Source organism: Scyliorhinus torazame, chromosome 13 (genome assembly GCF_047496885.1).
Source record: "Scyliorhinus torazame isolate Kashiwa2021f chromosome 13, sScyTor2.1, whole genome shotgun sequence".
Classification (NCBI taxonomy): Eukaryota; Metazoa; Chordata; class Chondrichthyes; order Carcharhiniformes; family Scyliorhinidae; genus Scyliorhinus; species Scyliorhinus torazame.
The window spans coordinates 143,239,593-143,253,082 of NC_092719.1; the positions used below are offsets into that span (position 1 = coordinate 143,239,593).

Here is a 13,490-nt window from a genome sequence, read left to right on the forward strand (position 1 = left end):
AAAAAACCATTTTCCCCATAGATCTTTATCTTCCCGTTTCAAATATTTACCTATTTTTCTCTTAAGATTTACAGTTTGTGCCTCAACTATTTCCCTTTGACAAAGCATTTCATGCACCAAAAGCTCCATCTACAACCTCTCTCCTCACACAGCTATTAATTTAAACTCCTTGGCACCAACTACAACAAAGTCTCTCCTTACCGACCCTGTGAAAACCATTGATAATTTGAAAACCCTCAAACCTTCTCAATGTTTTCTGATCCAGTAACTCAAGTCTTTCCTCATAATGCCAGCTGCTAATTTCTAGTAGTTTCTGATTTGACAAAAGACAAAAAAAGTGTTATTGTAGTAGGGAAAGAATTGCAGCAAATGGAAAACAGATGCACCATTTACACAGGCAAAGCTGTTTTCAACTCTGCTGAGCTGCTGCTGAAAGTATCTGAAGTTAGAGTGGTGTTGTGAACCAATAGTGTGCAGTGATCCAATAAAAGGATAATCGTTGGATCTTTTCAACAGCAAGTAGCTGTTCAGCAAAACTTGACGTGCATTTTATGGCCTAAAAATGGATTACCTTCCCCATTCCGTTCTTTGGACGTACAACAAAATAAAAAGATGCAGTAAATTTTAAAGTAGCACTGAGCTTTTTCAATATAAGTAATTACACAATTGAAAAAATGTTGAAAATAATTAATTGAGCTGCAGAAATTAATTATGTAAATGAATTAGAAATAATAGTATTTTTGAAACAACCAAATTGGTCGCATATCTGACTCGCAAGCAAGTACTTCTACAGCTTTTATTTGTTTCTACAGTTTAGTGCAATATGAATACTGGATTTTTAAAAAATGCCAAAGTGATCAACTTACCCCGTAAACCCATTAACGATTTTAAGAATTCGGTTCTTCATTTCTTCATAAGGAACATATTCCACATTTGGATTGGGTGGAGCTCTGGGTTCAGGGGCTGAGGTTCTGAAGTCATCCATGACTTTTTCCAATTTGAATACAAAGTAGCTTTTAAATTGTGACCAAGGAATCCTGAAATTACAACCCAGGGATAAATTAATGTACAAAAAACATATGGGCTAGATTAAGAATAATTTATCTTAAATCAGACTAGAGAACCTTCAGACATACTCTCGAAGACTACGATGGCACAGGGCTTATGTTACTAGACTAGTAATCCGGAGGCCTGGACTAATGATTGGAGTTCAAACCTCACCACAGTAGGTGAGGAAACTTAAATTCAGTTCAGTAAATAAATGTGGAATGGAAAGCCATCTGTGAGCATGAAACACCTGGATTGTCATAAATGTCCCATCTGATACACTTTTTTTTTTACATAAGGAAATCTGCCACCCTTATGCAGTCTGACCTAGGTGTGACTCCAGACCCACAACATGGTTGACCCTCAACAATCCACTGAAATAACCTTGCAAGCGACTCAGTTATATCACCAGGGAAAACTTAAAACCTGACAGGCCACCCAACACAGCCACGGTAACTATGCAAAATTATTCCAACACCTGTCGATTTGTGCTGGAACTTGTCCGATATAGTCACAGGCACAGAATCAAAACTTCCAGCCAGTGGCCCTTTGCCATGCCTGGGTATGTGACCCACCAATGGCCCGTGGATTTTTCAAAATCGATCTGGACCACATCAAGTCCCATGACATAATGAAACTTCCTGTGGATTATGACCTCTCTGTGTTAAACATCACTTGAAAGAAGCACTAGCAAGGGCACAGAATGTAGAAGACTTCAACATCCATCACCAGGAGCTCGGTAGCACTGTTAGTGACTGAGATCACCGAAAACGGAAGGGCAAAGCCACCAGACTGGGCCTTTTACAAGTGATGAGAGGACCAACATAAAGGTGAAACCTACTTGACCTCTCCTTGTTTTCATTCATCTGCTCGTCACAGACGCATCTGTGCACAACAGGTTTGGCAAGGTCACCTTGTAGAAATTAAGTCCCACCTTTACATGGAGGACATAGTTCATCATATTGTGTGGCATTACTACCATGTTCGGTGGGATAGATTAGGACAGATCAAGTAGTTTAGAACTGTGGACCCATGAGGTAATTATGAGCAAAAGTAGAACTAGTTTTCACCACAATCAGTAACCTCATGGTCTGGCATATCCGGAATCAGCCAGCTTCAATGAGGAGTTCAGAAAAACAGCATCAAGAATCAAGCTAATATTTGACTGAATGGAACATCAAGGAGGACTAGTACAACTGAAGCAAATAGGAATTGGGTGGAAAACTCTCCACTGGCTGGAGTCATCGCTAGCACAAAAGACTGCTGCAGCTCTTTAGCTACTCTTTTCGGACTCAGAAATCCTCAGCCCCACCATTTACAGCTGCTTCATCAATGACTTTCCACTATCCTAAGATCAGAAGTTAGGATGTTTGCCCATGGTGCTCAATTTCATTGGCAATTCATCAAATAATGATGTACCTCATGCACACAAGCAACAAAAAAACTGGACAACATTCAGGTGTGGGCAAATAAGTGGCAGGTAACATTTTCACCACGCAAGTGCCAGGCAACGACCATCTCCAATGGGATAATCTAATCATCTCCTCTTGACATCCAATGGCTTTACCATTACTAAATTCTCCACCATCCTCATTCTGGTCATCATTGGCCAGCAATGTAAATAAACCAGCCATTAAATACTATGGCTGCAAGAGGGGGGTCAGAGATTGAATATTCAGTGATGGAATTCAATTCACTAGCCTGGGTGCAGCTTCAACAACACTCAAGAAGCCGGACACCATCCAGGATAAAGTAGCTCACTCAACTGGCATCACATTCACCAGCGGTATATTGGTGCAGCTATCGCGTGCACCATTGATGAGATGCACTGCATCAACTCACTATGGTTTCTCAGACACCGCCTCTCAATCACATGGCCTCCACTGCTTGGATAGACGAGGGGGGAGCAGATGCATCTGCAAGTTCCCCTCCAAGTCCACGCCATCCTGATTAAAAACACATCAGCATTGCTTCATCGTTGTAGAGTCAAAATCCTTGAACTCCTTCCCTAACAGCACTGTGGGAGCAACTTCCCCACATGGACTGTAGCAGTTGAAAATGATAGTCCATCTTCACTTTCTCAAGGGCAATTAGGGCTGGGCAATAAATGCTCATCCTAAAAAAAAAACAATTCCCATTAGATGTAGTCTGCAAGCCGCACACAAAAACAGTAAAAATCAAACCCAAAAATTCCTCTGGAATTCTCAGTTCTGCACACATCAATCCAACTTAAATGTTTGAACTCAAACCTAATAGTTTTTATTTAAATTGGTACTTTTAAAAGGTAGTCTGAGAAACAGCAAACAACCAGTGCAATTTATTTTCCAAGTAACCTGACATCAATCTACATTAAAAGATCTCGTCGGCATTCACAATATTTCTCAAATTGATTTTCTTTGCTTTGCTCGACGTTTAGCATCCTTCCTCCCATTTTAAAAACGAATTAACGGGATGTGGATGTTGCTGGCTAGGTCAGAATGTATTGCCTATCCCTAGTCACCCTTCAGAGCTGCCTTCTTGAACTGCTGCAGTCGCTGAGGATTAGGTACATCCACTGTGCTGTTAGGGATGGAGTTCCAGGATTTTGACCCAGCGACAGTGAAGGAATGGCGAAATATTTCCAAGTCGAGGTGATGAGTGACTTGGAGGGGAACCCAAGTATCTGCTGCTCTTGTACTTCTAGATGGTAGTGGTCGTGGGTTTGGAAGATGCTGCCTAAAGAACCTTGGAGAGTTACTGCAGTGCACCTTGTAGATGGTACACACTGCTGCCACTCTTTGTCAGTGCTGAAGGGATTGAATGCTCGTGGAGGGGGTAGCAATCAAGCAGGCTACTTTATTCTGGATGGTGTCGAGCTTCTTGAGTATTGTTGGAGCTGCACTCATCCAGGCAACTGCAGAGTATTCCACTACACTCCCGGTTGTGCCTTGTAGATGGTGGACAGGCAGTAAGTTATTTTCATAGGATTACTAGCCTTTGACCTGCCCTGGCAGTCACAGTATTAATATGGTAATAGTTGGTTAATAGTGGGGTATTCAGCTTAGTTAATGCCTTTGAATGTCATGAGGCGATAGTCAGACTCTGTTTTGTAGGAGATGGTCATTACCTGGTACATGTGTGGCACGAATGTTACTTGTCACTTCAAGCCTGGATATTGTCCAGGTCTTGCTGCATTTAAACCTGAACTGAGTCGCCGCGAATGATGAACATTGTACAATCATGTACGAACATCCCACTTCTGACCTTATGATGGAAGGGAGGTCATTAATGAGGCAGCTGAAGGGGCAGCATGGTAGCGCAGTGGGTTAAACAAATTGGGTACTCTTAAATTTTTTAAATGAGGCAGCTGAAGATGGTTGGGCCCAGGACACTACCCTGAGGAACTCCTACAGTGATGCCCTGGAACTGAGATGATTGACCTCCAACCACCACACCCATCTTCTGCTGGTACAACTCCAACCAGCGGAGATTTCCATTGACTCAAGTTTTGCTAGGGCTCCTGATTTCTCGGTCAAATGCTGCCTTAATGTCAAGGCAGTACTATTGTTCAGTCGTATCGCCGGAATATCGTCAGAGCTCATAGCTTTTGCAGTATCCAGTGCTTTCAGTTGTTTCTTCATATCACGTGGAGTGAACCGTATTGGCTGAAGATTGATGCTGGGAACCTCCTATGGTCACACTGATAATTCTGTTTACAGAGATTTACTATGTTGTAATTACACCCTTCTGCAAATAGTAACACAGTAGCAATTGACCATTGTACTGCAACTGTTCCTACCACTTTTCTCTTCATAGCATAGGGCAGAGTTTCCCAAACTTTAAGCCGCAGAATGTGATCACCAAAATGCATTTGGGTGCCCCAAGCATTTTCATAATGCCAGTGCCCTTTGTTTTGTTGTGAAATAGGCATGAACACAGAAATCAAGCATAAAAAAATCTTATCGAGCTATATCTGTGCATATATTAATCTGGTAATGATTTGAAAATATACAAGTCTTACCCTTTGTCATTTTTAATGGGAGGATTGATGCTGGAAAGCTGATTCTAATATGGGACACACACATCCCTCTCTCCTTCACACTCATGTCTCTTTCTCGATCACATGCACATCTCTCACTCACCCCTCTCAGTTACACTCACATCCTCCCACACACAAACACACTTGTATCTCTCTCCAAGGCCCGAACCTCCCCTTACTCCTTTCCCAAGGCCAGGACCTCCCCCCACCCCACCTGGCCTTTCCCAAGGCCAGGACCTCCCCCCACCCCACCTGGCCTTCCCCAAGGCCCGAACCCCATCCACTCCTTTCCAGTGGACCGTACCCACCTGCAAAGAAAAAGTGTCTCCTGGATTCAGCCAATACCATTTATCTTTCTCCTGGGACAGAAGCTAGTCTCCACTTGAGGGCCGATAGAAGCATGGATTAATGATGCACAACATCCCATTTATCACCTCCAGGAGACCATGGTTTTTGGACACTCGTTTGTCAGAAACCAGGAGCAGAGGGCAGATGGTTTGGCTTTAAAATGGGGACAATTACCTTGCTTCCCATTATGTCCAATTATGCCAGCCCTCTGGCCCTGTTGTATCCAAATCTACATTTGTGTACACTAGGGAGGTAAGATCATGGATTAAGAGCTGTTTTTATTAAGCAAGTGGCTGCAATTCCTAATAAAATGTTGCATGTAATTAGGTCAGATTTCATAATGCTAAGATTTGAACTGTAAAAGATGCGATACAAAGTCGCATCTTAAACTGCACTTGTATGGCTCTTCACGTTAATTGTTGGGTTCTCCCATCACAGTCACAGGGTCAAATAAAATCAGAGTAGCCCAGTTTTATATCTCAACTGGGCTGTTTGAGCAAGAACTGGGAACTCATTATGAAAGCTTCTGCCAACAAATAGGAGTTTCAAGTTAGCACAGATTCTGAAGCATACCCATTACACGTGATTACCCACAAAGATAACAGATGCTAACAAAGGTGATCCAATTGCTGGGGATATTAGCTTGACCAACTGCCCATGTGTTAACAGGATAAAAAGACGGGCAAAAGTTTTTATGCCACTAAGCCTGCAGCAGTTGCTCTCTACTCCAAAGTTCATTCTGCTGCACAATCCCAGAATGAGATCACTTTAATGCAACTTCACCAGTTCAGTTACAAGATGGTGTAGTTTCAATATAAAACAAAAAACGCTCAGCATTCATCCAGCATAACAACTCTTCCATAGAAATTCAAAACTATAAATTTGTAACTTTTTTAACTCATGAAATATAATCCATGCAGCTGTCAAACCGCTGCCAAGAAATAAGTACATGAAAAATAGCAGCATAATCTGCGCTGTAAAATTATATGGCACTGGCACAGCTGAAGTCTGCAAATTAGTGTTTTGCAAGGTTCCAGTTAATTAAAGCTGCCTTGCTGTTCCAGGTTATTTCTGGCCTGTTGCACAGTGCTACTGGGAGTAGAAGTCTGCCATTTGGAAGGAAAGCAAGCTTGGTCGAAGCACCTCCCTAACTCCTTGATAAATGTCAGTCTGCCATGGCAATAGGTTCATGACACAAAACACAGATGTATTTTCATTCAAGAAAGAGACACAGAATAGTTTTTTTCAAAATAGCTTTCTACAGGGGGAAACAATCAAATCAATACAGTTTCACTGGATTCAGCATTTGAATTCATCATTACAGTTCTTCTGCAACACATTGCTGTAGTCTTCAAAATGGTTTCTGCAGCTGGTTTACAATAACAGATTTAATCAATTTCAAACAAAGCCCACTCCTCTGGTGGATTTTATTTATTTCAAATAACCAGATTCCTGCCGCTTGATGCTGACAAGCTCCAAAGGCCGAATTAGCAGCAAAACAGAACTAGACTGCCTGCTTCTACAATTATCCTGCTGCTCCATTCCAAAACTGTATGAGTCTTTCAATTGCCTCTGCCGAGATGAGCCCTATCTTAATTCTGAACAAAATTTAAAGACAGTGTTATGAATGCAAGGTTTTATAAAATAGTTATGTTTGCCACTTGTCTATTTTAATTTAAACTAAAAGGGGGATGGTGTGAAGTTGTATTGGGCTTTGCTCAGCGACTGATCAGATAAAGTTTACCATGGGGATAGCAGGCCAAGGTAATCACTTACTGAAACCCAAGTGCCATATTTGACACTTGAACAAAGAAAAATTCTTCCTGCTTTGTGTAGATTTCACAAAAGCTCTGGGTAGAGACAGGGGGTATAAAGAGTGTGTATTCTGGAGAGAGGGGCAGGGAGCAGCTGCATTCAGCAAAAGGAAAAAGGCTATTTGTGCCACTAGCTCCCAGACAGAAGGCAAGTGAAAAGATTCTAACAAAGAGGTGAAACCTATGGAAATCTAAGACCACTGGAAGGTCTATCCTGGCATGGCTGAGGGAAGGAATCATGGTGAGCCATCGTGCTGGAGGCCAGGTTGGGATTTTTCTCTGAGGAAAAGGACCTTTGACAGTCACTGAATGTTACGACTCAGTGAAACAGGGTGAAGCAAGCCCATTCGAAGCTGGGAGTAAATCTGGACAATGTTTTGCAAAGATTGCGGAGTGTGCAGTGACGTAGAAATGCAGCATGAGGTTTTCAAGTATGTTAAAATGCTAATAAAGGATATTTTTCTGCAATTTAGAGTTAGTTGCCTCATAAGTAATGTTTAGTCAATGTTGATTTTAGTTTGGTGCTGTAAATGTTTCAAAATTTGAAATCTTGCTGTGCGAATCCTTTACGTTGGTCACTAAAAATTTGAATCTCTTTTGTAATCTGCCTCTTGGGGGATTGCAACACTTATGGCTTCCACATTTTTGTAATTAAGTGGTATTTCTAGACACACAGTTGAGGGATTCCATTCTTGTCAAGAACACAAATGGAAAATAAGATTTGATTACGAAAAAACAAAGCACAATCTGCATGGCAATAGCTCACAATACAGACCCAGCAACTTCAGTAGATAAATAACAAGATTTTACTCAGAAGGAATGGAACAATCTTGGGAGTTAAGTGTGTTTGGGTGGGGTTTATTCCACCAATGATTGAAAATATAGGCCCAGAGGAAGTGATGCCAAAATTTGCAAAATATCCCAAAATGAGAGGTACAATTAATTCTTAAGACCATGCTAACATGGACTGTTTGTTCCAAATGGTTGGCAACAAATGCTGAAGCTAAGTGTTTCTATAGGCAATTCCAAGTTCTATCATAACATCCATGTTAAAAGAAATGTCAAGTGAAAGGAAAATATGGCCAGTCCTTTCAATTTCCTACAGCAGTCATGTCCAAGTAAACTGTCCGAATTGCAAGGTCAGACTAACTAATTATCCAGCTGTAGGAACTGTAGGAATTACACTTCAGGTGAAGAGGCAAAGCAATTATTGTATGCCAATGCATGTTGATGTTGGGATCCTAAGAAAAGACCGAAAAGTAACTGATTACATGAAAAATAAACTGAAAAACTGCTAACTTAAAAGATAAACTACAGTAAGAGAATTTGCATCCTTTAAAGCTCTATAGACCAAGACACATCATTGATATTATGTGAAAGGGTTAAACAAAAGTTGGACTTGTCCAGTTTAGGAACGGAGTCTGTTACTTGATCAAAAATAGGATGGAGGCTATCCAATATCCCGAACCCACTACAAGTAAACAGTAGGAAAACCGAGATATTGTGCTAGGGAAATTCCGAGGTGGGATGGAACATTAAAATGCCCCTAAATTCAACCACGAGGTTATGGTGCAGGTGTAATAGCAGCACCGAGAACTAAATATTTGCATTTAAGGTTTTCCTTAGATTATATCATATCTCAGACCCTATATGAACCAAAGTACCAGGTTATTTTGGTGGCAGGATCCTACTACTGAACTGAATGTCTTTGGGAAAGGAACCACATTCTGGATATATAATTAATGGGCCACAGAAACCCCACCAGAATGCTCAAAAACCTACCAACCGGCCTTCAGAAGGCACAAGGGTGTGGCACTCGATAGAAGCTTAAAGAACAATGGATTTTGTGCCCAAAAGGGGAGAATTTTGTCATGTTTAAAGAAGGTTTTGCATTGAGATGACTGAATTTTCTCATTGTGATTATCGTGTTCTTGCAACTCAGTTCTGGGCCCAATGCAAAGAAAATCTAAACTCAAAATATTCCAAATCTTAGCATTCAACCCAGAGCTCTAGTTTACTTGAAACCACTGGCTTACACCCTGATGGAATCCCTGATGTCATCAGTCTGCTGCCCATTTGTCATTATGTTCTATATTTCTCAGCACTGATCCCCTTTGGGTAGTTCTTGAGGAATTGTTCCAAAGATCGGCAGGTTAGGTGGATTGGCCATGCTAAATTGCCCCGTGTCCAAAACATTAGGTGGGGTCACTGGGTTAGGGTGGAGGCATGGGTTTAAGTCGTGTGCTCTTTCCAAGTGCCGCTGCAGACTTGGATGGGCCAAATGGCCCCCATCTGCACTGTAAATTCTATGATTCAATGAACAGTTACAACCCTTACACGAAGGTTATAAAACTACTAATCTACACAATATAAACACATTCCCAAGTTAAGCTTTCAGTTTACAGCATGTAGTATATTGCAAAATCCCTCCCCTTCACCACCACGCTGTTGGGCAGATGCCAATGCCGTTAGTACAACCATAGCTGCCAGCAGTTGAGCATGCCTTACGCGGTGCTGCAATAAATACACGACATAGCAGATTGTGCAACAAGCAACAATGCTTGGCACCAACAAGGATGTACAAACAATCGTATTGCATTCAAAGTAAATTTTCCCATTGAAGGGGAATTTATCTGGGAAACATCTTAGATATAAGAAAATGTCTGAACTTTTGTTTCTGGCATGAATGGATTAGTTAACATTGAATAATAAAATTTATATCAATTTATTATATTCAGTATTAAAAAAGAGGCAAAATGGCTATAATTTTCATTAATTCTGATAGGTTTACTTGCAGTGGTAGGCAAAAGTGGATGGGTAGGACCAGTTGGTGATCTGTGCGGTCTTTTACCCCACCCAAGTGGTCCGCAAACGAAAAGGTTTGAGAACCACAGTTTTAGACCGCAGTCCTTTTGAAACAGAGATCTTGGGAAACTGTTTTTCCTGCTGCAGAATACTAAAATTAGTCCTCTTCCCCAAGGTACTTGCTCAAATTGAACAACAACATCTTGCTTATATGTCACATACAAGTCTGCTTATATGTCACATACCTTCGTCCAAAAGTCTTTGTGTCTAATGGTTTCTCGTACCTAATTTTCACTTGGACTTGGAATGGAACAAAAACACAAGTCTCTATCAGTCATGGATGACCATTTTACTATTCTGGTGAATGGTCATGAACCTGAATCATTAGCTCTCTACAGGTGTTGCATTTTCTGGTCTTTACTATTTTACAGTGCGATATTTACACCATTTGAACTCATCTCTCAATCTTAGCATTTTGCACTTGTTAAAACTTCAACAGTTGAGAGATTAATGCTTCTTTTGCTGTGATTCATTTCAGAATTAAAACATTCAATTATCTCATCAGAAAGAGGTAAAAGTTAGTTGAGGATCGAGCTCTTCAAACTCCTGATCCACGTTTTTGGACAAATTTCAATACCAAATGTCAACAGGGTGTATTTTTAAGAAAACAAATGCTATCTAGACTCCAGCCACCATATTATGCACATCAAAGTAATGAACATCTGCACCCATAAATGCAGAGTTTCAAATTTCACTCTTTAAAAAAAAATCAAATTTCCTGCTGACGAGATACCTCTTGACAGGGATCACAACAATCTATTCTTGCTCTTTTTTTTTTTTTACATAGAATTTACAGTGCAGAAGGAGGCCATTCGGCCCATCGAGTCTGCACCGGTTCTTGGAAAGAGCACCCTACCCAAGGTCAACACCTCCACCCTATCCCCATAACCCAGTAACCTCACCCAACCCCACCCAACACTAAGGGCAATTTTGGACACTAAGGGCAATTTATCATGGCCAATCCACCTAACCTGCACATCTTTGGATTGTGAGGGGAAACCGGAGCACCCGGAGGAAACCCACGCACACACGGGGAGGATGTGCAGACACCTGTACACCCAAAAGCTCTTAGGTAGACATGCTTTGTGAGGCCTGTTATGGGCCAGGGTTTAGAGAACCCCAAAGTGTATCATGGAGTTCACCTGACCCACAACTTTTAATAGATTGTGGTATGGGGAGCACACTGCCCACTCGACAGGTGTGGTACAGCAGAAATGGAAAAGTATTTTTTAAAAGCAAAACAGTGTTTATTCTATGAACTCAAGTTAGCCTTTTTAAAACAGAGTGAGCAACTTAGAAACCATCAGTTCAAATACAACCCCCAAAGAATACAACACTAAGTAATCCTTAGTAACTTCCCAAACAACATCCAGAAGACAAAAGAAACACCTTTTAACAGAAGCACATTAGGTTTACATTCACGACTGAGAACATTTATAATTCTGAATTCACCAAATGATCAAGAGATAGTATTTTCATGGCAGAGAGATCAACAGTACACTGCTGTCTGGCTTCAGCTCCAACACTGAAAATGAAACTAAAACACACCCTACAGCAAACAGCCTAAAACGAAAGTAAAAATCTGACAGACAGCCCAGCTCCACCCACACTCTGACATCACTGATAAACACCCATTTCTTAAAGGTACATTTCTTAAACACCCATTTCTTAAAGGTACATTTCTTAAAGGTACTCTCACCTCCTCCCAAGAAAAAATAAACAAACTATCAACTTCAAGATGGTTTCATTTTTCATCTTTTCACTATCCTTTGACAAATCCACACAGTAAATATACTTTTTCGTTTCAAAAAACACACGCAAACAGATATAATAATATAGTCCATTTTTTTTTTTTGGTTCTTCTTCCTCCAACAGAAACTGCTTCCATTCATCATATTCGTGACAAAGCATCGGCTATCACGTTTTCTCGTCCTGCCACATGTACTATTTTTTAAATGAAATGGTTGTAACAATGAACTCCTGCGAAACAGCCTTGCATTGTTATTCTGGAATCGCTCCAAAAACGTCAACGGATTATGATCAGTATATATAACGGTGTCAGACGGATTGCTGGTCACATAAACGTGAAAATGTTGCAAAGCCAGCACCAAACTGAAAGTCTCCTTAACAATCGTGGAATACTTTTTCTGGTGAGAATTCAATTTCTTTGAAAAATAACCAATAGGCCGCTCTACCCTTCATCGTCGTCTTGTAGAAACACCGCACCTACACCCGCATCAACCACCACTTTGAATGGTTTCGTATAATTTGGGATGGCTAACAAAGGAGCAGTGGTTAACACAGCCTTCAGGCCGTCAAATGCCTGTTGACACTCCGCTGTCCACTGGAATTTGTTACGTTTCCTGAGCACGTCCATCAGTGGAGTGACCACACTGCTAAATTCGGTACAAATTTCCGGTAAAATCCACTCACACCAAGAAATCGTATTATTTCCCGTCGTGTCGAGGGTATCAGAAACTCCCCAATAACTTTCCTTTTCACATCCCGTGGGACCATTCGAGCCTGACCAATTGTATGGCCAAGGAAAGTGACTTGGGCTTTTCCAAATTCACTTTTGGCTAGACTTATCACCAAACCTGCCTCCTGAAGTCGATCGAAGAACTCCATCAGATGTTTTAAATGTTCTGTCCATATCTGGCTGAAAATTACCAGATCGTCGATGTATGCCGCACAATTGGGTAATCCTGAAACAACTTTGTTACTTAACCATTGAAATGTGGCTGGGGCGTTTTTCATGCCAAATGGCATAACTTTGAATTGGTATATACCATCTGGAGTCACAAAAGCTGAAATCTCCTTCGCCCTTTCAGATAAAGGTACCTGCCAGTAACCTTTAAGTAAATCCAGTTTAGAAATAAAAGCGGATTGTCCCACTTTCTCAATGCAATCCTCCAAACGTGGGATAGGATAAGAGTCCGTTCTTGTAACTGCATTAATCGTTCTATAGTCCACACACAACCGTTGGTTACCATCTGGTTTAGGTATCATCACTATGGGTGAGCTCCACTGGCTGCAACCCACTTCAATTAGGCAATTTTTAAGCATACTCTCAATCTCTTTGTTAATCTGTGCCAATTTTAAAGGGTTAAGTCTGTATGGAACAGCCTTTCCCACATCTACATCATGGGCTGCATGGTAGCATAGTGGTTATAGCACAATTGCTTCACAGCTCCAGGGTCCCAGGTTGGATTCCCGACTTGGGTCACTGTCTGTGCGAAGTCTGCACGTTCACCCAGTGTGTGCGTGAGTTTCCTCCGGGTGCTCCGGTTTCCTCCCACAGTCCAAAGATGTGCAGGTTAGGTGGATTGGCCATGATAAATTGCCCTTCGTGTTGGGTGGGGTTACTGGGTTATGGGGACAGGGTGGAGGTGTGAGCT

At 41.3% G+C, this 13,490-nt stretch overlaps 1 protein-coding gene across 1 annotated transcript in view; it reads right to left on the reverse strand.

The window, feature by feature from the left end:
* Positions 1 to 13,490, reverse strand: part of ppp4r2a (protein phosphatase 4, regulatory subunit 2a) — a 92,424-nt gene that overhangs the window by 53,953 nt on the left and 24,981 nt on the right. Inside the window, exon 3 of the mRNA XM_072472231.1 lies at positions 867 to 1,037. Within this exon, the coding sequence (XP_072328332.1) occupies positions 867 to 1,037 (171 nt within the window). The remainder of the gene's footprint in view (positions 1 to 866; positions 1,038 to 13,490) is intronic.